Source organism: Panicum hallii, chromosome 3, assembly GCF_002211085.1.
Source record: "Panicum hallii strain FIL2 chromosome 3, PHallii_v3.1, whole genome shotgun sequence".
Lineage (NCBI taxonomy): Eukaryota > Viridiplantae > Streptophyta > Magnoliopsida > Poales > Poaceae > Panicum > Panicum hallii.
Window position 1 is genome coordinate 63715284 of NC_038044.1, and position 22813 is coordinate 63738096.

At 44.0% G+C, this 22813-nt stretch overlaps 4 protein-coding genes, 1 long non-coding RNA gene and 1 other non-coding gene across 7 annotated transcripts; 3 read left to right on the forward strand and 3 right to left on the reverse strand.

Moving 5' to 3' along the window:
* The first annotated feature begins 376 nt into the window (after nucleotides 1-376).
* Nucleotides 377-4840, forward strand: LOC112884992 (translation initiation factor IF3-1, mitochondrial). Its single transcript, XM_025950655.1, has 7 exons — nucleotides 377-628; nucleotides 809-976; nucleotides 1527-1625; nucleotides 2187-2243; nucleotides 2525-2593; nucleotides 3518-3586; nucleotides 3738-4840. Exons 1-7 carry the CDS (start codon nucleotides 452-454, stop codon nucleotides 4656-4658), a joined length of 1560 nt encoding a protein of 519 aa, XP_025806440.1. The 5' UTR covers nucleotides 377-451; the 3' UTR covers nucleotides 4659-4840.
* Nucleotides 4841-5494: 654 nt separating this feature from the next.
* LOC112884993 lies at nucleotides 5495-6856 on the reverse strand. Its single transcript, XR_003227210.1, has 3 exons — nucleotides 6705-6856; nucleotides 6112-6200; nucleotides 5495-6023 (listed from the first exon to the last, which is right to left on the reverse strand). It is a non-coding gene; the product is annotated as an uncharacterized LOC112884993 (long non-coding RNA).
* Nucleotides 6857-7285: 429 nt separating this feature from the next.
* Nucleotides 7286-12774, reverse strand: LOC112884991 (pyridine nucleotide-disulfide oxidoreductase domain-containing protein 2). Its single transcript, XM_025950654.1, has 16 exons — nucleotides 12395-12774; nucleotides 12020-12181; nucleotides 11727-11909; nucleotides 11554-11611; nucleotides 11368-11418; nucleotides 11201-11283; nucleotides 10768-10855; nucleotides 10391-10435; nucleotides 10237-10311; nucleotides 10066-10134; nucleotides 9480-9595; nucleotides 8742-8854; nucleotides 8450-8529; nucleotides 8172-8292; nucleotides 7990-8056; nucleotides 7286-7855 (listed from the first exon to the last, which is right to left on the reverse strand). The coding sequence occupies exons 1-16, from the start codon at nucleotides 12706-12708 to the stop codon at nucleotides 7726-7728; spliced, it is 1755 nt and encodes a 584-aa protein (XP_025806439.1). The 5' UTR covers nucleotides 12709-12774; the 3' UTR covers nucleotides 7286-7725.
* Nucleotides 12775-13503: 729 nt separating this feature from the next.
* On the forward strand, nucleotides 13504-13575 carry TRNAQ-CUG. Its single transcript has one exon. It is a non-coding gene; the product is annotated as a tRNA-Gln (tRNA).
* A 427-nt stretch (nucleotides 13576-14002) lies between these two features.
* LOC112885859 (glycine-rich RNA-binding protein 1-like) lies at nucleotides 14003-14976 on the forward strand. The gene is made up of 2 exons (XM_025951538.1): nucleotides 14003-14211; nucleotides 14387-14976. The coding sequence occupies exons 1-2, from the start codon at nucleotides 14098-14100 to the stop codon at nucleotides 14753-14755; spliced, it is 483 nt and encodes a 160-aa protein (XP_025807323.1). The 5' UTR covers nucleotides 14003-14097; the 3' UTR covers nucleotides 14756-14976.
* A 158-nt stretch (nucleotides 14977-15134) lies between these two features.
* Nucleotides 15135-18934, reverse strand: LOC112885858 (ADP-ribosylation factor-like protein 2). Of its 2 annotated transcripts, XM_025951535.1 has the most exons (6): nucleotides 18729-18934; nucleotides 18051-18279; nucleotides 17747-17840; nucleotides 16182-16344; nucleotides 15936-16016; nucleotides 15135-15637 (listed from the first exon to the last, which is right to left on the reverse strand). In XM_025951535.1, exons 2-6 carry the CDS (start codon nucleotides 18214-18216, stop codon nucleotides 15500-15502), a joined length of 642 nt encoding a protein of 213 aa, XP_025807320.1. In that variant the 5' UTR covers nucleotides 18217-18279; nucleotides 18729-18934; the 3' UTR covers nucleotides 15135-15499. The 2 variants fall into 2 exon arrangements, with proteins under 2 accessions (XP_025807320.1, XP_025807322.1); XM_025951537.1 differs by lacking the exon at nucleotides 18729-18934 and having other exon boundaries at nucleotides 17747-17857; nucleotides 18051-18261.
* Nucleotides 18935-22813: the final 3879 nt, after the last annotated feature.

Genomic DNA, 22813 nt, shown 5'->3' on the forward strand with positions numbered 1-22813 from the left:
ACATTTCCCATTCCCTATTCTTAGCTTCCATTGGAAGGGACTTCTTGGTCATCTAATGGTATCCCAAAACTTGTTTAATCTTGATTGATTTTGGAGAAAGATCACTGTCTCCTCAAGTAAATCGTCATGTTCCGCGGGCATAATATTTTTCATCTCCATTGAACTCATAGACCGTATAAAATATCCAACAATCACAATACCGTATCAAATATGCACAATGCAGGCGAACTGAGCAGCAACCAGCAGCGTTGCGGTTTTATGGTGTGCGGGCCGGAGAAGGCCTGGTTTAGTAATGGGCCAGAGCCTAAAATTGGCACACGTAGGGGGACCAGCCCAGCCCAGCCCAGCCCCATGAAGAGTTGGGGCAGAGACAGCCGCCTCCGCCTCCAACTCCGGCAGCCCTCCCGGCGACACAACAAACAAGCAAGCAAGCAAGGCGAGGGAAAGGAATATGGCTCTCCGGCGCAGCCTCGGATCCCTCGCCCTCCGCTCCGCCGCTGCATACCTCCGCCGCCACTGCCCCCCCGCTCCTCCTCCTCCTCTCGCCCTTGCCGCCCCCGCTCCGACTCCCATCCGCCGCCCGCTCGCCCCACAGTGCCGGCACTTCGCCGCGCCGCCTGGTCCTCAGGTAGGTACCCGTACTCTACCCTCTTCGAGTGGGGAAGGTCTGCTGCTGCTGCTTCCATCCATTTCCCCTTCCTTCATCCCCTGCCTTGTAACCTAGCTACTAGGGGACTCCTCTTTTCTTCTGTTGGGGAATTCCGTGGCAACTGCCTTGTGATGATCCAGTTCCGTCTCAACTTTGAAGGGCAACAGGAAGGGAAGCAAGGACGATGACGATGACACCACTGGCCTCCGCATCAACAACGCCATCACCTCTCCCTTCGTCAGGCTCGTCAGAGATGAAGGCCACAGTGTTGTCCCCAGGCATGAAGCTCTGCAGCTAGCTGCCAGGATGGGCATGGACTTAGTTGAGGTGTGCATTTTCACAGCTGCTCGCGTTTTTTCCCCAACCCAAATCCCATGCTAGTCTGACATTGTTGTTGTGATTTGATTCCTGCAACCAATTGATATTGCTTATCAAACAAAGCTCTTTTTTTTTAATGATGCCATGACCCATGATACTGTCATTACATAGTATGTGGTGCCATTATATCAAAAAAAATTTCTTGTAACAAAACTAAATCATTCACATGCCGTGACAATACCTTTTTTTTTTGTGAAAAATGCCACGACGATGCAGTGTAACCGGATGAGGGTAAAGTTTCACAAGCTTTCTGTTCTGAATAACTTTCTTATTATATATGCCATTTAGTCTTCATAAGGTCTTCTTTTCTTCCTTTGCTTTTGGATGTGATTTAAGATTGTGATGGATAAGAGATGATGCATGTACTAGGATTACTCGTTTCCTTATATTTTCTCTGAATGTGCTGTTGGTGTCAGCCTTGAGGAGAAACAAAAATGTGGCCTTTTCTTCTAAATACTTAATTACTTATTTTTGTGCTCATGGTTAACTTCATGTGCAGGTCGACAGAAAATCAGACCCTCCTGTATGTAAAATCATGGATTTTCACAAAGAGAAGTATAAGAAAGACACCAAGGAGAAAGAGCGTTTGAAAACCAAGGTATTCTACACTTGTAGTGAATTTTCTATCTATTTTTCAGCGATAGGGATTAGAACTGTACATATACAACTGTACTTTCAATCATGGGCATCCAAGTTGTGCAACGAATACAGTTTTATTATCAAATGTAAACTCATGTTAGTTGGCTATTCTCTTGTAATTCCCACTCTTGTAATGTATTAATCGGATCTTTACAATACACAGATAAATTCTGAATTTTCATGAAAGCAGTTACATCTTTTAGATGGATTGCTGTACATATACGTGTCCATGTCAATAGGATATGCACAAATTGTTCTGTAAGGGGTGTGATCACAAGCTAGGTACATTCCTGGTCAAAATGTGAAAACAGCCAGAATTACTGGGTATTCTTTTTTAGGTCTGCCATCTCTTAACTTCTGCGGCATTGAGGCTCTTAACTATTAAGCATTTAAGCTTGGATCTATGCAAAAGTGTTAACCATATTATCTCCTACTGTAGTAATTGTATTTTTGCATAGCTTATGTCATAGTGTACTTTGGATCTTGTTGTGAACTTTGGATCTATGCCTGATTTTTGCAGTCTGCTATTGTCTTACGTGGTGGGGAGAACAAAGAAGTGCGATTTAAGGGGAAAACAGTAAGTAATTTTTTGCTTTTATTATTTAGGTTTCAGATATAGTGTGGCATGCAGACTTTATTAATAATGCCACATAACTGGAGTATAGGCTTGTTTGGACTGCTGTAAGCTTATGTTCTGTGTATTTGGATCTATATGGACAATTAAACCCAATGCCTAGTTGAACTTGATCTATTTTTCTGGGGCAAATTTCAAACAGTTCAACGGTTTTATACATTGTAATCATTATGGAAACCTTGTGGCATGCATCTTTACTGACAAGAACTAACTTTTACGTGCAGGAACTAAAAGATTTGATGGTGAAAGCAGATGCAATTACCAGATTAATGGAGCGGGGTTACAGGGTGAAGGTGAGTTTGTCTTCCTTTTCAGTTCTGCAAATGCTAAGTGACAACCTAATTAATTTCTATTTACTATCAGATCAATAGACTTTATATCAAAGGAAAACCATTGGGTTCTGTTGAACTTGTAGTTGATTGTATCATGTTTATTATGGCCGATCGTTTGCTTTTCCCCTTTGATTCATATAATTAACTTCTGAAACAAGAGCTGTAAACCTTATATCCTGGGAAATCAAAGGGAACCCTTTGCGTTCTGTTGAGCGTCTAGTTGTTTCTAACATCTCAATCAGCTATCTTGTTTTTTCTCACTGTAATTCATATAGTTGGCTTTTGATAACAGAGAAACAGGCCTCATATCTAAGAGCACCAAAGAAAAGCCTTTGGTTTTTAGTAGTTAAAAGTTGTTTCATGATGTTTGATGGGCGACCCAGCAGATTTATGCACATACACAGGGAAGGTAAATAATAAATAGTGAGAATAAAGAGTGGGATTCTGTGGATCTGTTGTCAAGTATAGCATAATCTGTTGTGTCTTTCAGGGTTCAGCCACGGGGTTTTTGTCCGATCTTTTGATTGGCTTGAGTTGCTTTTTCGTTTTTCTTTTGTGTGTGTGTGGTGTGGGGTGTGGTATTCCTGATGAAGCACATAATCTATTCATTATGATAAGAGTAGGATTAAGGCTACATTGACTCTATGTCTTACTTAATGGAGTATGATTGGTGGCCTTATACGGCTGACATGTTTACCATGGCCTCTGAATAACCATGCATCTATCCATTTCCATGTTGGACTGGATGTTTAGGATTTAGCCAACTAAACCCTCAGCTGTGTTGTTCTACATGTCTGCAATTTTTATTCATAGTCATATGCATATATTTATCCTAAATTTTCAAATGCGAACTCTGAAAATCTTAATGACATTCCTATTTGACAGTGCATGGCCATGCCCTCAGGTAATGAAGGAGAAGATTTAGGAGCACCACTATCTCGGTTATTAGGACTTGTGAGTACTGTACCTCTCGTCTCCCTGTTACTCATTAACCAAATGCCATCAAATTCGTTTTGAGATTAGTTGATGAGTTAAAATGACAAAATGTCCAATTCTATTGTCAGTAAAAGCTCACCTGTTTCAATAAATCCCACCAATTGAACAGATACAAGATGTCAGCATTGTCGAAAGTGGTCCACACTTGGACTCGAAACATGCTTATGTTATTGTGAGGCATGTGAAGTTTGCTACAAAGAAAGGTGGGAAGAAGGCCAGCAAAGCCATGGAAGATGCGGGAAAAGGTAGCCGTAGTGCTGCCTCTGAATCGACTGTTGCTGGTAACGATAGCGAAGGCGAGACAGTCGAACGTGGTTCAGAAAAAGCTGATGATCAAGCCATCTCCAATCGTGTTGACAAAACAGCTGCCCGCAGAGATTCTCCCACACAAAAAGGTGGGCAGGATAGAGGATTTAAAAGGGAGTTGAATTGGTCGAAACCCAACTCAGGGGCCGACCATGTAAAATTGCACAATGCCAATGCTGGGGAAAGCAGAATGAATCCTGCGCAGAGGGGATCACAAGCATCTGAACGCAGATTTGGCAATGTGAATCCTGACATGGAAAAGCGAGAGAACAACACACAGGACCAGGGACCTGGTGAAATGAATAGGTATGCTGCTCGGAGACAGCCGATGAGAGGAGACAACCACCGAGGTTTCAGTCAAGGGAGACCCCCGCAAGATGATAGAAGGAATGAAACTGGAGGCCGTTATGACCACCAGAGACCTCTGGAACAGCAGCACAATCGACCGTTACCAAGGTTCAACCAAGGTGGATTGCCACAAGATCCGAGAAATGACAGAAGAGGTCAGTTTGCATTGAAAAACAACCACCAAAGGCAACCAGCAGGTGGTGGTGGTTTAGGTGGTGATCCTAATCAAACGAGCAAGAGTTTTGGAATCTTTAGTAGTACTCCAAAACCTGCCTCATCTGAACTGAGGAAGGCAGATGGTGCTGGTACTAATAGTAAGCCTGGTGATACCGACTCACCTAAAAGCTTTGGGATTTTTAGTTCTTCTAAGAAATAAGTGAGATAGGTGAGGGTTCTACAGAAGAAGACTGGGGATATTTAATTTGGCACAATAAATCCAATCCTAGTTGTAAGGTTCAAACCTGCAGATATGGATGGGTGTTTTGGTCTTTTACCAAGGAATTATGGATGATTGGCATTTATTCAGCGTAAGCAGATGTGTTGTTTTGGTGATGAAAAGGAGGATTGGTGATAGGAAAATTTTGATTTTTCTTTTTTTTTGGTTGAGGTGCTCCTAGCTTGACGTGACAAGTTCAATTGGTACAATTTTCTCGTTGGAAGAATGATTGTATTGAAAGCCAAGTAGCAACCATAGCTCTTTTTTTTCCTTCATATTTTAGTATTTTGCTCAGAATAATTGTCATGATAATCAGCTGTATAAACATACAGAACCCAATGCCGTGTTATTGTTATTACTACTTGGGGCCTTTTCTTCGGGTTCAAGAAGATGCCCAGGGAAGGAACGGACTATGTAGCCTTGGTTGGCCTGTTGCTGTTGAACAGCTGCTGTTGTGAGGTGCTGCTGGCGAACAAGGAGACCGCAAGGTGGTGCTGCTAGACGACGCCGTGGCTGGATCTGGACTTGTAATCTTGGCTCTTCTTCTAGCGTACCTCAATCTTCCAACGGTTTGGAGGCTGATTAAAAGTAACCATAGTGCCTGCGGTTACATTTTCATTTGTTTTCCATGCATGTTGTGCAGCTGACAGTGACACATGTGCTTGGCCCCAGGGATAGAGAACACACTATGCAAGATTCCGACGAGATCGCTCGTCTGATTCATCATCGTTACCTTGGCATACGAATTCAAATGTGTTGTTGATGGATAAGAGATGGAGTATGAACTATTATTGCTCGTTTCCTTATCTTTTGTCTGACGAGCAGGCAAGACCCACCCGTCAACTGGGGCTTCGCCATTGTCCCCGAGAAGAACTTGTTCGTGGTTGAGCGGTTCGGCAGATACAGGAAGACGCTGCCCCCCGGGATGCACTTGCTGCTGCCTGGTGCCGACCGCATTGCGTACGTGCACTCGCTCAAGGAAGCCTTAGTCCCCATCGTGGACCCCGGCCATCACCAAGGATAAGGTCGCCGTAGGGGTACGCGGCTCCTGGATCTTCAAGGTGATATATTCCCCCCTCCCCCTCTCCTCAACTTTGAAGCACCCGGGTGTGCTTTAGCTTTCCTCTTAAGTTAAGGGGAATCCAATACGAGCAAGGCAAACCATCTGGGCAGTCTTGGTGTCTGCCTTATCAGTAAGTCTTCAGAACCCATGCCAGAAGAGGCAGCCCAACAATAGCAATGACAAACCGCTTCGTAACACTCTTCATCTCAGCATGAATGTTATCCAATTCCACCTCATGCTCCCTTTCGAACAAGAAGAGAAAAAAAAGAGAATCATATATCTGGAATCATGCGAGTCAAATCAAGTACGAATAAATTGCAATGCCCTCACCTGAGAGTCATTCCAACTTTATACAACTCTCCAGTCAGTGACTCATCAACTGCAGCTGACTTTGGGATTCCAGTGCTCTGATGTCCAGCCTACAATTAATGCATAATAATGAAGCTAAATAAATAAGTTGAGATGGAAACATCAACATATTGAAACCAATGCTATTTCCTAATATTTGTTCTACATAAAAAAGAAGAGACACCTGAGGACATGGATCCCCTTAAAATATAGTGAAGACAAAGGAAACTTGAGGGCATGCAAGTAATGTGGAGCACTGCAAATCAGTGCTTGTTTGTTTCTACTATCCCTGTAAACGTTGAGACGTTCGCGTTCCTTTGATCTTAGTGATAAGCACATAGGCACAGAAGTCTTCTATGTCATGCTGGTAATAATTACATGAACTGGATGTCTAGGGAAAGATTGTCGTTAAATGATCTTCTTTTCACTTTGTGCCTGGTAACAATCTAATATATGAGGAACAAATATCAGAACCAATGAAAACAAGATAACTAGCGTAGCCATTAAAAGCTTAAATAAGTATATTTTTCATTAATACGGAATTGATGGTAGCTATTTCTGAATGAAGATGTGACCTCAGATTATGTTCTCTGCGTGTCATTCTGGGAGGTGCTCGTACATTCTACCTGCTCCATACTGATTATGTTGCCATGATCAACAGGAAAGACCATTACCAGTACTAGTAGCACAAGAAACGGGTGCCATCTAGGATATATCTATTGGGGGAAGTTGGCCTGACTGCACAGGTTGGGTCACCCGACGGCTTGGTTGCTGGATTGGCCAAAGTCTCAGAAAGCATCTTGTCAGGGGAAAAATGAGGACGGGCGATGCGTTCAATTGCAGCGCTAAAACTAGTCGGAATAGCGACTGATTTACCTAGTAGGAGAACGCGGCGGAGAGCAGAGGCCGCAGGGGTCCACATCCTCGTCGCCATAAGCGGAGAAGAAGGCGCGGCTAGGGATTGCGGCCAGGAGTCGAGGAGGCCTGGAAGGCCGGAACTGGTCTGGTTTTGGGCCGGGCCTACTTTCCACGGGCCGATCAAATTTGGGCTTAGAACCAAAATAGTGGCCAAATTTTTACAACAGGCACAAGTTTGGTTTGACGACCCTCCGGACGGGAACCAGACACACACACCACTACTACTTTCAATACCAAATACCAATCATTTTGTATTCTTCAAACGAGTCAAGCAATAGTAGAAATTTAACTGTCAATAATCTAAGTCAAAATATGACAACGCCTCCATCGAGGAAATCGGCACCCGCAGACGTCGACGTTGTCGCTCGTTGCCACAGACGTCAGGTATCTGCACCATCTCAACCTCCAGCCTGAATCTCATCTTGCATGGAAGAGACGCTTGAAATCACCCGAAAAGCTTGTTTCATTTCGACATTGGAATTTCTTTAGAAGATTGAAATTCAGGTCCCTCGATCGCTATGAATGTGACGATTCTCATCGCAAAGCTTGTGCAACCCCATAATCGAAATCAGATGGGCAACCCACTGGCTCCACGAATGAATGACATGACACTACCGGTTACACATGCTAAATGAACGATGCCTTTTACAGACTTTCCTGAAAATGCCACTTTGACATCTATTTTGCCTTCAGGTCCTCTAAAACAACAGAGGCAGCGTTACGTCCTGGCGCACCCATCACCCCACCACCTGGGTGGGCGCCGCTCCCGCAGAGGTACAGCCCCTTCACAGGGGTTCTGTAATCTGACCTGTATGGTCCAAAGTGCAAAGAGGCTAATCATGATCCCAAATCCATGACTTCTGAGACTCAACCTTCAAAGATTGGTAGGGGAGAAGAAGGATTGAGAGAAAATTGATATGCACGTCAGAGTTGCAGACATACCATCCATTGGCCGGCCTCATGAGGAAAAGAGAATCCAAGCCCATTGCACCGTGGAAAATGTTGCCTCCTATCAAATGTGAATCATGTCTGCTTAGCTAAGTTTTCAACCGGTAAACCAAAACATCAAAAGGATGAAGCATGCACTGCACGCAAAAGAAAAAGGTTGTATGGAAAGAGTTTACCTGTTAGACCAAACTCTCTTTCAAGATCAGGTGGAGTCAGCATATCATAGCCTACCACAGATGAGCTAAAGCCCGGAGCATATTCATCAATCAAAGAAAAGCATCGCTCAGCAAAGGATTTCTGAAAATTGGTTTCCATCAAAACTGTTAATAAATTCAGAAAATACTTCTCTCCGTGGATGGTGTTTATTGACAATGGCTAACAGCCTGTGTGAACCATGGGATGTGCAATTAACACAGTGGATAGTAAGATCAAAGCGTGAGTAGGGTCAACATACTCTGACATTAGAATCCTGCCAGCTGTCTTCTGAAAGTTTGTAGGGTGTGTACTGAATAAAAAGGTTAATAACATGCTGGCCTATCGAAAGGACAACAGAAAAGATGGAAATTGTGTTAGAGTAGGAACAAAATTGCTTTGGACACATAAAGAGTGGCTTTACGATCCAATGCTAGTTTAACGACGAATACCCCCAAGTACTTTCTTGCTCTATTGGGATTTTGGGATAATGAGATATGCCTTAGTAGTAAGTTATGCCACTGCAATGATGAGGCAATAAGAAACTTGCATACCTGGTGGGGAGATGGTCTTATCCAAGACAGAAGGAATTGTCATTTCTATAACAGGTCTTTTGGATGAGACGCCACCTGCAGCTTCCCTGTATGCAACATTAATTTCCTCCATGCTGGAGAACAAACAGAAGTTCCATATTAGTATGCAGAAAATACTAAATAAATGTCAGAGTGACACTTTTTTTTTGAATAAATAGTTCTTCACACAACCACTTGAGAGGCCAAATCATCTTGCTTTTCCCATGATAAAGGAATGAGAAACTATCTATACACTGGGAGGTCTCATATAACATGATTGTGGTTAGCATGATCATGATCTTCCATTATCCTAGGCACTAAGGACAAGTAAGAACATAGTTATGTCAAGAGTAAAATGCATGGACAGTCCTCTAACTTGTCCAGGTCTGTCATTTAGTCCCTACACTCTCAAATTGCAGAATCAGCTCATGCAGATAACAAATTTGGTAAATAAAATTAAAATAACTGGTGAAGGGCACTATATCAGAACAGCACAATTTATTATCAAACAGAGCAATGGCACTCTTCAATTAAGAGACCATTTCCCTTGCCCTACTCGTGTTGATACGCACAGGCCGTGAACATAAATGAGATAAGAAATTTAGTAGTATTTGGCAGAGAATTTGTTTGTTCGGTTACTGCAAAGAAGAGGATCAAAAACAACTGAACACGACAATATATCACATGGTGGATGTTATCAAAGTAGGAAGGTGGAGTAACCTTTCAGATCCAATGTGTATGGTGCCCATGTGCTCTGGACCACCTTCAGGGCTCATGTCTTTGCAACAGTGGAACTGTGGCAGCCTGTCAACAGCCACATTAATCTTTGTTGTTGCCTGTCACAAAGAATTCATATCATACTATTAGCAATTAATATTACAGTATTCAGTTGTTGGAGTCACTATTGATCGGTGCAGTGTCGAAATCATTCATCTTAGAAGTAATTTCATAAAGTATAAAAAATCTATTTTACTATCAAAAGTCATGGTCAAGCTGCATCTTGGAGATGGTAGAAGTCAATAACATATAGAAAGTAATGAATGGAGCAGAAGAAAAGTGGAAAAAACAAATCATAGTGTCAACGTTATAATCAACAGCACGCTGACTTTCTCTAAGATTTTAAGTTTTCTAAAGTTTTCCCATTCAAGGATGTCACAGACCAGCATGTCCATGTAGATGTGTTATGATGAGCATCCGAGAAAAATGGGTTATGATGAGGGTGTTTTCAACTCGTTGGCTATTGTTTAAGTGCAATTCTTCTTTTTAAAAAGAACATATCAAAACACGCTTGCCCATAAATTCTTACAGAGCTGTAATCTGCTGTCTTAATAGCTGAGAGAAAGTCCTCTGGAAGAACATTAACAGGCACTAGGTCCTGCAAAAGAGACCAGATATCAGTATAAAAAAAATATTTGCTTAATTATGTGAAAAACTAGAGCTGTAGACCTTCCATGTTACAAATTTTAGAGTTTCTTACCACAAATGTTTTGTATGGAGTGGCATTTGATAGAACAACTGGCGAGTGCACCTCTGTTCCATCAGCCAAAGCTACCTACAAATCCCAATCTTTCAAGAGGTAGAAAGCAATGAATTGAAATACGCTTACAGTACAGGTTAATCAGAGTACTCACCCCTTCTACCTTTCCTGTAGTTTCATTAACCATCACTTGGGAAACCTAGACATGAACAACGGATCAAGTCAAGCAAGATACCAAACATGGAAGGTAAAGCACAATTATGACAATTAACCATGATTTGCGGCTCTGGTTGGGTTTCAACTTTCAACTCTAGCCTACCCCAACTTGCTTGGGAAAGAAAGGCTTGGGTTGTTAGTTGTTAGTTAGCCATGATGTATTACAAATGCCCTTTTCCTTTGGAAAATCCAGTTAAGAGTTATTAAATAATTGACCATTTTGTTTTTTGTTTCAATTTACAAAATTCGATCAGCCAAAGAGCAGCCTTACATATCAGAAAGCTAGTATCATGCCATAAAAATTGGAAAAAGTACCTCAGCATTTGTTACAATCTGTACTCCTGCTTCAAGAGCTGCTTTGCTTATAGCAGATGACACTGAACCCATACCACCTTGGACATACCTGAAGCAAGTGTATTATTTTCTTTAATGAAATAGCAAGTTTTCTAAAAATCTGAAACAAACATGAGCTAACGAAACAACTAATAGTGCACCAACATACTAACGAGCAGATTTGACTACATAGTATGATGCCAGTTTCTATAACAGTAATCCTTGAAAACTTGTTTGCCCAGCCAGTGGATATACACAGCAGTTGGCCTTCAGTTCAGTTTAATCCATGCTAGGACCATAGTGATCCGTGCATCAGCACATGGATTCAGGTGTAGAATAGTGAAGGCTATATTTTTCCATAGTTTGACAGAATAACGAAGATAAGCATCTCAAAGAGTCGAAGTTAGAAGCATACGCCCAAACACCACGTTGACCCCCAGTCTCCCCCATTACATGGTGCAGCAGAACATATCCAGAACCTGGAGTGTTGACACCAGCCTACAGAGGGGAGATGCAGCGATGAAATGCCAACAGTCTAGGAAAGGAAAAGGATTTTGCCTAGTTCATTCAAAGCACCCTTACCATGGTACCGATCACTGCGTCAGTTGCAAGAGTCGCCTTCAAAACCTCGCTCTGTAGTAGATAGCAGTCAATAAGAAGTCCTTTTGTTCACAGGTATAAGAATATTAAGTGCAGGCTGTCAATTGCAATAAAGCAATCACATGATGAACAGAAGTGTTCAAGAACAGATGGAAATAAGCTTTGGACCTCAAACCAGCAGTTCAAGATTTTCGATGCCGGAGAAAGGAGGAGGTCAAAGAATTCCCTGCAAACCACAGTTTTATTTTTTAGAAAGGGTGCTACTAAATTTACATAGAGTGCATTGTGCATAAGTGGTGCGGATCATGAGCATTGGCAACAGGTCAGTACTTAGTACTCACACCATGTTCTTCTGCCCCTGCTGCATGACATGCCGAAGAAGATTGCCCCAGAATGCTGACTTGTCCACCCTATCCTTCATCCTGTCAACCATAGAGGCATGGAAGTCCTGCCTCAGCTCGGGTGGAGCCGAGTCAATGACAAAGTCCATGAGCTTGCAGAACTTCTCCAGCTGCTCCTCGTACCTACACATTCACATATAGATCCTACCAGTATCATTCTAAGGAGCTAAATGTACATACAAACAGCAGGAATTTAAACATTTAATATAAGGTCATTCCAAGCTAAACTGCACCTTGGGTACGCATTTGCATCCTTCTTGGAGAACTTGCTGATCTCTGAGTAATTCAGCTCGGCATCCGGACCAAGAAGCAGGTATCTGCCGTCAAGGCATGGCGTGAACGATGAAGGGCTTCGCGGCAGCAGCTTCAGCCCGTGCCTCTCCAGCTCCAGATCGCTTACATATGCAAGCACCGGCAACAGCAGCAGCAGCAGTATCATCAGCACCACATACAAAGCAAAGCATCGGAAGTTCAGAGCTCAGTAAACAGAAGTAGCCTCATTGATAGACAGATTGCAGAATGCATCTACGCGCAAGTATGCAATGCGTGAATTGGACAGCAGCGGAGGTTGTGCCTAATCGCAAAAGACGTGTCTTGGGGGAAGTTACCGGAGGATGGCGGGGCGGAGGAGGCTGAGGAGGTAGCTGCAGCGGGAGAAGCGGAAGCCTGGGACGAGGTCGGACTCCGACACCGCGGCGCCTCCCAGGACGCCCCGGCGCTCGAGCACGGCGATGGAGCGGCCCGCGCGGGCGAGGTAGGCCGCGGCGACGAGGCCGTTGTGGCCGCCGCCGATCACCACCGCGTCCCAGCGCTTGCCCCTGGGCAGCTGCGACGACGCGGAGGCCGATGAAGCCGCGTCCGTGGAGAGGAATCGGCGGCGGGTGGCGCCGGCGAGCAGGAGGCGCCTCGCCGCCGGCGACATCGGGGTTTTGTTTGGGTTCAGCCGCCGGGGCGCAGTGGTCCGTGGGCGTGACTCGTGAGAATCTTTCGCTTTCCGATGGCGACTCGTGTGCTGCAGATTACGCGAACGGTACAAAGAAGACGGATTCGGGTTAGTACGTGTTACCGTAGCAGGCGAAGCAAAAGAAACACACGAACTCGATCCCAAATGGACTGCTCTCCTACCTTGGAGCTGCTATTTTTTTTTTATCTGGCTGTAGGCTCTCAATCCAGTCCATGGATGACCGTAGAAATATAATCCTTCCGTTTTAAATTGTTAATCATTTTAGCATTTTCTAGGATACACTCAAAATATCGAAACGACCAATAATTTAGCTAGTGAGAAGTATTTCTTCCCATCTCAAAAGATTGTAATATCAGACCTAAACTCATGCTACGAATCATCTTCTCTATAGTCAATAGTAGATTTCCTATATCTTCTCTCTACGTCTTGCTAGGACAACGATAGCATCTGAAGCATCATCTGTCGCAAATCCCATCTCTTCAGGTCACCGAGATCCCATGTTTTAACCATCTCACGATATATCGGTCGTGTTCAGGCTGCAGCATACAATACACTAGTGTAAAAAGAACGCATGAGAAATAAGAAATTGGGCAGGATGGAGTATTTGGATCCCTGACACACTTTGCCTCAAGCTTTTGTCGTCCTCCAATCTTGCTCTCCAGCCGTGGCAGGGTTTGGAAACCTACACTGATTCTTGATGTTCAGAATCCGTATAAGGTACAACAGAAACATAAGGCGAGCGACATCGCTGATGGTCCCATGGTCTAGCGGTTAGGACATTGGACTCTGAATCCAGTAACCCGAGTTCAAATCTCGGTGGGACCTTAATTTTTGCAGTTTTTTCCTTTTTCACCTGTCATGGATGGAAAGACTTTTGAAAAATTAATCGCGTGTGGGTGCAAACGGATAATCTTCTCACCTTCTGACAGGAAAGAAGGATAATCACCATATAATCCATGCCACCGTCATCAACGAGGGCATGGAAGCGTTGCGAGGGTAGGGACGTCATTTGGCTCGTCGAGATATTTTCGGGGAAGGGGGGCAGTCTGGGCCCCACCACCTCACGCGGGGCCGGCTCCTAGAAAAGAACCTGGGGCACGGATATTCCAAATCCCCAAGGCACCGAACCCCATTCGCTGACATGTGGGTCCACCAAACCCTTATCCTGCGTCTGACCTGATCGCCGTCCGATCCGATCACGACGGCGGCGGCGGCTTCGTCTCCGCTATAAAGCGAGGCCCGGGGAGTCCTCGTCTTCTTCGTGCTCTCTCAGAGGTGGGTTGGCTTCTCCTCCCCCTCCGGTTCGGTTCGGGTTCTTGGGGTTCCGTTCGGGGGTGAGAGGAAGAGATGGCGGCGTCGGATGTTGAGTACCGCTGCTTCGTCGGCGGCCTTGCCTGGGCCACCGACGACAACTCGCTCCACAACGCCTTCAGCCCCTTCGGCGAGGTCCTCGAGTCCAAGGTCCGTCCCGCCATCCATCCGCCCTCGCTTCTGCTGATGATGATTTCCTTTGAGCGGGAAGAAAAACCAAATTTTTGAAGGAGAAATCGGGGAGCTGTCCAGATCTGTGGTGCTGGAGGGTTTGCTGAGCTAGATCTGGGGGTTTTCTGACATTAGCTCGTGCCGTTCCTTGCAGATCATCCTTGATCGTGAGACCCAGAGGTCCCGCGGCTTCGGCTTCGTCACCTTCTCGAGCGAGCAGGCGATGCGCGACGCCATCGAGGGGATGAACGGCAAGGAGCTCGACGGCCGCAGCATCACCGTCAACGAGGCCCAGTCCCGCGGCGGCCCGCGCTCCGGCGGCGGCGGCGGCGGCTACGGGCGCCGCGAGGGCGGCGGTGGCTACGGCGGCGGCGGCGGCTACGGGCGCCGCGAGGGCGGCGGCGGCTACGGCGGCGGCGGCGGCTACGGTGGCCGTGGAGGCTACGGTGGTGGCGGCGGCGGCGGCTACGGTGGCAACCGCGGCGGCGGCTACGGCAACTCCGATGGGAACTGGAGGAGCTGAGCGGTGGGGCCCGCGTGGCCAAGTTATCTTGTGCTACCTACTGTTACCGGAGTTATCCTGTGTCGTCTCCTACCTGTGTTCGGTGTCTGTTTCGTGTTCGTCGTTGCCCATCTGTGTTTTTGATCGCAAGCTCGTTCGTCTAGTGCTCGTGTTGTTGTCTGTCTGAGCTATCCTGATCTCCATCCCATGAACTGGTCGGGTGTTGGGATTGGATGCTGTTATCCTGGTGTGACTTGTTACCGTTTTCTGTTAAATCAAATGGAAAAAAAAGTGCTACTTGGTGCTGCAAATGATTGTCCTGTCAGCTGCGATTCTGCGAAGTTCTTGGCTTTGGAGTGTGAATGAATTATATGCTTGGTAAAAGTAAAGAGCACCGAGATAAAGTTGCAGTGCTTTAGCACGCAAATCTGGGCAAAAGTTGCCGCTAATCACCACAAATCTGGGGGAAAGTGATTAGTGCTAATCATGACAAAGATCCTAACACATGGTGCTAATCTTCGAATACTTGACCTCTAGATGCCATCACAGAGATGGAATCCAACTTGGATTTTTCATGATTAATCCTAGTAATAGCATGTCACCGAACATGATTCCCCTGAAGATTGTTACTGAGTGAAAACTCAGATATATTTCCGGTAAAAAAATATATTTTTTGCTAGTCACATTTGCATCGAGTCTAGCGCAACAATCCTGAACTCGATACTCCAAATCATCGAGATTCCACCAGAGGCTCTCTTCAGGTCTTCAGTCGAGGACGTAGATGCGCGAGGCGACGTCTTGAACGAGCCAGTCGAAACCCTGAAGCAGCCCGTCGCCGGTGTAGGCGCTGCAGCCGACGATCTGCCAGTGCCGGCTCTTCTCCATGGCTGCCAGATCCAGGACCTGAAAAATCACACCAACCTCTATTTCAAAAGATCACACCAACCAAATCACAACACAACAGGATTCCAAAGATCGCACGTGCACTGCTGCAGCACGAACACGGGTTACTGTGAACTATATTAGTAAAATACGCTGCTTGTCGGATCTCTATGTCCACCAAATCTGGTGGCTCAACGCTCAACTGGACTACGGTCAGGTTTGAGAATCTTAGCAAAAGCTGCCTAAGTGAACGATTATAAATTCTAGATCCATACAAGCAGATATATAATATGAACTTGAGAAACACCACCAGGAGTACCTTGGCGATTTCTGCAGGTTTCAGAGCGCCCTGAATGTCCTGCTTGTTTGCAAACACCAACAACGAAGCTCCGGCTAGTCTCTGCAATCAAGATCACAACTCATAAGACTAGCGATTGCAACCGCCGTTGACGGTGAACAGTAAGTCAATGCATGTCACATCATTTACGGGTGACTTTAGACTTAAGGGCCAACAAAAGTGGTCTGCGGGAAGCTAACTGTTAGCATTGCTGACTAGATGATGCACCTCTTCTTTCAGTAGATTGTGGAGCTCGGCACGACAGTCATCAAGCCTCCGGACGTCAGAGCTGTCAACTACCCAAACCAGTCCATCAGTCTGCTCAAAGTAATTCCTCCAGTATGAGCGGATCGTCTTCTGTCCCCCAACATCCCATATGTTCAATGTGTACCTGTGAAAATAATCATTTCGTCAATCTGCAGCAATTTGTGAGCCATCTCATTTTTGTACCCGAGCCATTTTTCACCACCAATTCACCATGAGTTTCAAGCAGCTGTTGAAATTTTGACTTAGTATCTGCAGACTGCAGTAAATGGGATACTAGAAGCACAAACCACAACTGCAAGCCGTTTTCAGAAGGAAAATTCTAACTATATATAGTACTGTCCTAAACAGGGTGCCGCAAGAACTTCCCAGCTGAAGTACTGGTCATCAGGACACAGCTTCGATTTCCAGTGCCAATAATGCACTAGTGTATCTGAAATTCACAGAAGCTAGGTCTGCTGAGAGGGGGGCAACCTGGTACTGTAAACCATTTATGTACCTTTTCCTATTCCTAGCTTAATGAACTGGCAGCACTACAGCCATTCTTTCCACCAAAAAGAGTATCTAAAATTGTGCATTTGACTCCCATAAGTTCAGAACTGAAGACATCACTGCTTCCATGGGAGCTTGCCGCATTACCTTGCTTATGCTGACATTAATGCCAAAATACAGTTGTGATGCTTCAAGAACTAACTATAAAAATGGTTTCACTCTTAGTAAACAAACACAGCCATTATCATAAGAACCACCAAGCAAATTAATATGCCACTACTGGGAGCTGGTGCAGATGGATAACCTTCACTGTCAGCTAATGATTTCTGTTTGCTAGGCACAGGGGTATATATTTTTCTAAGGCTGTTACGGACTCCTTAAGTGTTATGGATGCCTTTGTGGGCCAGACCTATCAGCGGCAGAGATGCAAGGTGAAGGCCAAGGAGGCTTCGACCAGAAGCCAGCAGGTTTAGGAGATAGAATTGGTTAGTTGTGATCAGGGGTTTTGTCAGCATTAATTGAGGGCAAGTTGTTAGCTTGGTATTTAATCTCTGAAGCATAGAAGCCGAAGGAAGTCCATGTAATCAGTAAGCAGAAATTGAGCAGCAAAGTTTAGCCTACGAGTGAGGGTGAGCTAGGCTCAATCTGCCATTGCCATCCTCATTTTCCAGCGAATAAAGCTCCAATTCCCCTGCCCCAACATGGCTGTTAACATTATGACTGCCACATCACAAATTCACAGGTCACAAGTTTGCATTGTAAAAGGGTCATGTAAAGTTTAGCCCCGGGGAATACTAGGCTAGCAAGTCTTGGCAGATAGGAAAAGGGTGAAACTACAGTGCATACTTCCAACCGTTCAGGAAAACAATCGAATATGGAGCCATACTAAAAAAAATGCTTTAGCAATTTTATTACAATCGACTCAAAGTTGGATGCTCTATGGTTTACATTAGCATTGCACGTGTGAGGGTTACAATGATCTAGGCAACTAAAGAGTCATTACCAAATGCTAATTATACAACAAAAGGAATACATACTTTTGGTACTTGATGGTCTTGATGTTGAAGCCAAGGGTGGGGCTGATGACACTGGTGTCCTCACCATTGATCTTCAGCACAATCGTTGTCTTACCTGAATTGTCCAGGCCCCTGAAATTATCGCATCATTGACCCACCGAAAAGCAAAAAGAATCATGAACATGAACCAGGGACTCGATAATGGGAATCCTTCAATGCAGAAAGTGAATATAGACTGCATCGAAACCCAAGAATATATAACAGTGTACATTTGTTGGGACCATGGAAGAAATAAAAAGGGTTGAAATCAGAGGATAATGCTTACACCATGAGAATCCGCATCTCCTTTTCCTTGCGTTTGATCTTTCTGATGATGCTAAGAAGACCCATCCTGAAGGGGCGGCCCAGAAGATGAATGAAGAGGCAAGGAAGATAAAGAGAGGCCGGAAGAGCACTGAATTCTTCAATGCAGTAGAACCAAGCTTTGTCATCTCGCTCAGGTCACTATCACCAGGTATTCGAGCATCATCCCCCCACCCCACACAACAATACAGCTGAGAGAGATCACAAACAGAAACAATATTACAACAGTGAGAGTGAATCTTTAACACTGCAATCGTCAGGTTGCCTCTAAATTACACAGATTTAACAAAAGAGCAGTATTTCTCCACTGTGAACAAATCTCTTCTTGTGAACCAGTTTTACAAGACGCGTAAGCTGGCTCAGAATTTTCACATCGGTGAATTTTTTGTTCACATTTTCGTCTCACACGAAATCTCCACTCTTGTAAAACTCAAAGGTAGCTTCATTCTGAAACTACAGGAACTGTAAGAGCACCCTTCAGAGTGTTGCAATTGACTGAACTCAACTCCTACCAGGCACTACTTGGTCCCGAATCATCCCACGGCCCACAGGAGTAAAACATCCTACGCACTAGCGCAAAAAGTTGAGACAACGTTGAGCAATCGGAGAAAGAATCTTATTTGTTTTTGTTTTCGCGCACCTATGAAGAAGCGAGGAGGAGGATGCCGTCCCGCTCGTGGCCTTGGTCCGGGACGACAAAACCGCGGGATCAAGCTCGCAGTCTGCAGGCGCCAGAGAGAGACCGGGGAAGCCTGCGAGGAGGAGGAGGAGTGAACCGTCCTGGTCACGGCCGTCGCCGGCGAGATGCGGAGCTTCTGGCCAAATCTGAAGGATCCCAAGTGAAGAAGCGTGAGACAGAGGGAGGGCGGCGACGGTTGGTGGGCTAGCTAGTTGAGAGGGCCGAATTTGTTGGTCTTGATGGGCCGAATGCCATGTTTGATGGGGAAAGCCCATGCTCGTCGTGTAAGGCCCAGTTTGGATCTGGGTGCTTGAAATGGACACTTCCCACTCGAGAACTCAAATGATGCTCAGTGCGAGAATAATGGGAGTTCAGACTTCAGACTCAAAGCCATTCCATCTTTTCTTTTTTTTTCTTTTTAAGAAAAGACAGAAGGGCTGCCATGTCATTTAAAGTAGAAGAAGAAGTCCGAGATTACAAACAGCTGATTACATAAATAATTAAAGTAGTCATTCCATCTTTTCTCAACCATCATGAAAATAGCCATAAGATGATGAGACTAGGCACAGATAAGCCGCTCACCTGATGTTGCCTATCAGAGTGTTCATCGATCTTAGTATGGGCCAATTTGGATCCTAACATGTCAGCTTTTGGTTCAGCTTTCACAATCCAGTTTTCAGAATTCCACAAACTGGTTCTCTCTTGCTTTTACAAGTTTCTGTGAGGATCCAAACAGTCCAGTTTTTAGTCTAGCTTTTACAATCCTACAAGTTTAAAAGCCAAGCTTTCACAATTTGGCATGGATCTAAACAGGCCCTATAGCTAATTTCACAGTTTCACAACCATTAGGGCTAAGGCCTTGACCCACAATACATAATTTGTTACCACTGTCAACTGTGAAAGATGAGTTACCATGGATAAATCAATAGAGCCTTCAAGATGAGGCAGGTAGCCAGCAAGGCGATTCGATGGCTCCACAGTGAAGTGAAGAAGACAAGTTAGTACCCCAGAGCACGAACTTGTACGGAATGAACATGGCACATGGTAGCTTATCTCTGCGGATCCATATATGTATTTGCAGGTACGATATATATATATAATATAATTTATTCTACATGCACTTATAACTACTCTTACATATCTCATGATGTAGGGCATATTTGATCCAATAAAAGATATGTACAAGGTGTATGTGATCATACTAAACCATCTGTGATAGTATATAATTTTAAATACGTAACCATACATAGAGTACATGTACATACTCATTTTTTATATACTAGTACTAATGTATAATCATGATATATTTAAAAATTAGGATGCTTTTAAAATTTTTCATATTTATCCCTTTAAAGTATCTTAGAATTAGTATATGAATATACTTAAAGTGGTAAATAAGTATGTGGACATACGCACAGTGGTATACTGATAGTGAGAGTAGCTACATGCGAGTGTAGATAAAACTCGTCCTATATATATATAACAACTGTTGGTACAGGTACGAAAGTGTACTCCATCCGTACTACGAAGAGTGCAATTCTAGTTATTTTTTTCAGATAAATTAGTGGTAGCGTGAAAAGACTCCCATGCCCTCATTTGTTTGCCACATGCGGTTAGTTTTGGTATGCAAATCAAATCTGATAACTTAATTAGGCAGGTAGTTGAGATACAATCTCCACAATTACATTTTTATGGGATTTTTTTTTCAAACGCAAGATTATGCTTTTGATGGAACGGAGGAAGTAGGTGCGTTATATCTATCTATCATCAGTTCAGTTCCGTGGGAATCACGAGACAGCAGGCGGCCTTGTCCTCAAGTTTGTACCCAACAACACAAACAACAGTAGTGAAGGATTGGTAGTCGTTGTTGCAGGCTTGCAGCAGCTGCTGCTGCGATCTGACTAACTAGCCGGCCCCATTCGTGCGTGTAGTTGAATGAAATTAAAACCAATCCATCCTTCCTTTTTTTTTAAAGCTTGAAACGAAAATCCGATTTATTCAGATGATCATGCCTGACAAACCTAGCTATTTTTTTTTACGTAACAGGAGGGGATTATCCCCTACTGGATATATTAAGAAAAGAAATAGTTACCAACCTAGCTGTTATATATAGTGCTGCACGTACACCGATCTGCCCGTGCGCTAGTGATGATGATCATCCCTCTCTAATATATGTGGAACAAATCACAGGGATCACTCCATCATCATCCAACAGCTCGGAATCCACAGTTCATCTATTCTGTTCAGAAAAGAAATAGGCCACACACAACGACGGTACCAAAACCGTTAGTTGTCAATGACTTTCTCTATCTTTTTTTATTTCTCTCAGCAGATACTATGCATATCTTTCTCTCGTACCGTACCGGCCGTGTGATCTCTAGTTAATTGTTAATCCTGGCAGAGAAATCTTATCCGTACTGCAAGATGATAAAAAAAAAAGAATCTTTCGTCTACTACCATCATCCAGATAAGGTAGATGTAACATATATATATATATGTACCAAAGTAAAGACTCATCTAATGGTCTTGCATTGGCTATATAGACGTTGTGATCTTCAGAAGATTGTGTTGTGTATATATTGTCCAGTCAGTATAATAAAAGATCGATCGAGATGATTTTAGAAAATCAGACGCGCATGCGCTTAATTATTAGTTTATTTGCTGTCGGCGATCAGAATCCGTATGATATGCTTATGGAGGATTTGCAAGCTTGTGTATGCATGTACTTGTTTGTTTTCCTCAATTACAAGAATGATGCACATACAAATCCTCTTTTTACTAGCTAGTATAATTTAACAACAAAGACAAACAATATGATGCATCTCCAAGCAAGGCATGTAAATGATGGAGAGATTCTCCCATGCCAGGAACTACTGGGTACATATACATACCAAAGGCACGTGACGGAAATCAACTAGTGATCATCATATCAGCAGTACCTAGTTCCAATGCATGAGGTGACAACTTGTACTTTACTCGATCTTACAGCTACGTGCCAACCAATGCACAATAATCAACTCCTCATGATATTTTCAATCACAGCTTTGTCCGGAGATTATTGGCTCGAGGTCTACGCCGGCCCACCATCGATCGATCCTGCAGCAGCCTATATATCCTGTTCCTGATTGGAACGGACAATCTTTGGACTAAAGTATAACAACAAAATTAAACTTGCATGATGACACAGTAGCATATATGCATGCGTGTCTTTTCTTTTCTTTTTTCTGTTAAAAAAAGGATGCATGTCTTGTTATTTATGCGATCCGCAAGGATGACCGATAAATATTTAATCTAACAATTTTTGAAGACTAGTCGACAAGATATAATAATCAATGTAATCTTGATGCATGTCCTTCTCAATTATCAGAGCTCATGCATCTACATTTTTTTTTCTAGTCGTGAAATGGGTAAATATATATTTCCCCCGCCCTCACATGCTATATATATATATATATATTATTGTGTGCTCTGTCAAATAAAAAAAATCACTGTAGTTAGTTGAGGTGAAATAATAATTTTGTAAATTTAACAGCTAGCAGGTGGCATGCATGCACTTGTACTAAAATAATAAGGCACTCAATAAGTAATAAGTGCTTTAATTTATTAGAGAACACTACTACTATATATCACTTGCATTGGAGATAGTTGTTGGCTGCAGCTAGCTGCTTTATTAATTAGTTCTTGGGCCCGGTTTTAATGGCATGGCACGTGAGCATGTCTCTCGATCTTGCTAGTACACGTCACGATGACCCCGGCGCGCAAGCTATCAAGCTTTGCAGCACGCGTTTTAAATCTTTATTGCTTTTTCTTAACAGCCGCAATTTGTACAGCTAGCTTGAGGCGCGCTTAACATAAGCATGGAGCCTAGCTAGTTTGCCTCTGGCCGGGTTACCTACTTCTACTTGCTTCGATTGTCAATAATGCAATCAGAGAGAGCAGGTTGCTTTATTTCCCCGGCAACTTTCCTTGCAGCTTGGTGGGGAAGAGCCAGCTCAAGAGTCGGCTATGCAAGATCCTCCCATCTCTATTCTGGCCTCCTCATGTGT

Excerpts from the sequence above, each read along its gene's own strand:
- LOC112885859 (XM_025951538.1), top strand. The coding sequence starts at position 14,098 with ATGGCGGCGTCGGATGTTGAGTACCGCTGCTTCGTCGGCGGCCTTGCC. Across the intron at positions 14,212-14,386 it reads GCGAGGTCCTCGAGTCCAAG|ATCATCCTTGATCGTGAGAC; the intron begins GTCCGTCCCGCC and ends CGTTCCTTGCAG.
- LOC112885858 (XM_025951535.1), bottom strand. The coding sequence starts at position 18,216 with ATGACAAAGCTTGGTTCTACTGCATTGAAGAATTCAGTGCTCTTCCGG. Across the intron at positions 16,017-16,181 it reads ACAATCTACTGAAAGAAGAG|AGACTAGCCGGAGCTTCGTT; the intron begins GTGCATCATCTA and ends TCTTGATTGCAG. Across the intron at positions 15,638-15,935 it reads AACCTGCAGAAATCGCCAAG|GTCCTGGATCTGGCAGCCAT; the intron begins GTACTCCTGGTG and ends GTGATTTTTCAG.
- LOC112884991 (XM_025950654.1), bottom strand. The coding sequence starts at position 12,708 with ATGTCGCCGGCGGCGAGGCGCCTCCTGCTCGCCGGCGCCACCCGCCGC. Across the intron at positions 12,182-12,394 it reads CTCCGCCCCGCCATCCTCCG|CGATCTGGAGCTGGAGAGGC; the intron begins GTAACTTCCCCC and ends TGCATATGTAAG. Across the intron at positions 11,910-12,019 it reads GATGCAAATGCGTACCCAAG|GTACGAGGAGCAGCTGGAGA; the intron begins GTGCAGTTTAGC and ends GTGAATGTGTAG.
- LOC112884992 (XM_025950655.1), top strand. The coding sequence starts at position 452 with ATGGCTCTCCGGCGCAGCCTCGGATCCCTCGCCCTCCGCTCCGCCGCT. Across the intron at positions 2,244-2,524 it reads TGCGATTTAAGGGGAAAACA|GAACTAAAAGATTTGATGGT; the intron begins GTAAGTAATTTT and ends TTTTACGTGCAG. Across the intron at positions 3,587-3,737 it reads TATCTCGGTTATTAGGACTT|ATACAAGATGTCAGCATTGT; the intron begins GTGAGTACTGTA and ends CCAATTGAACAG.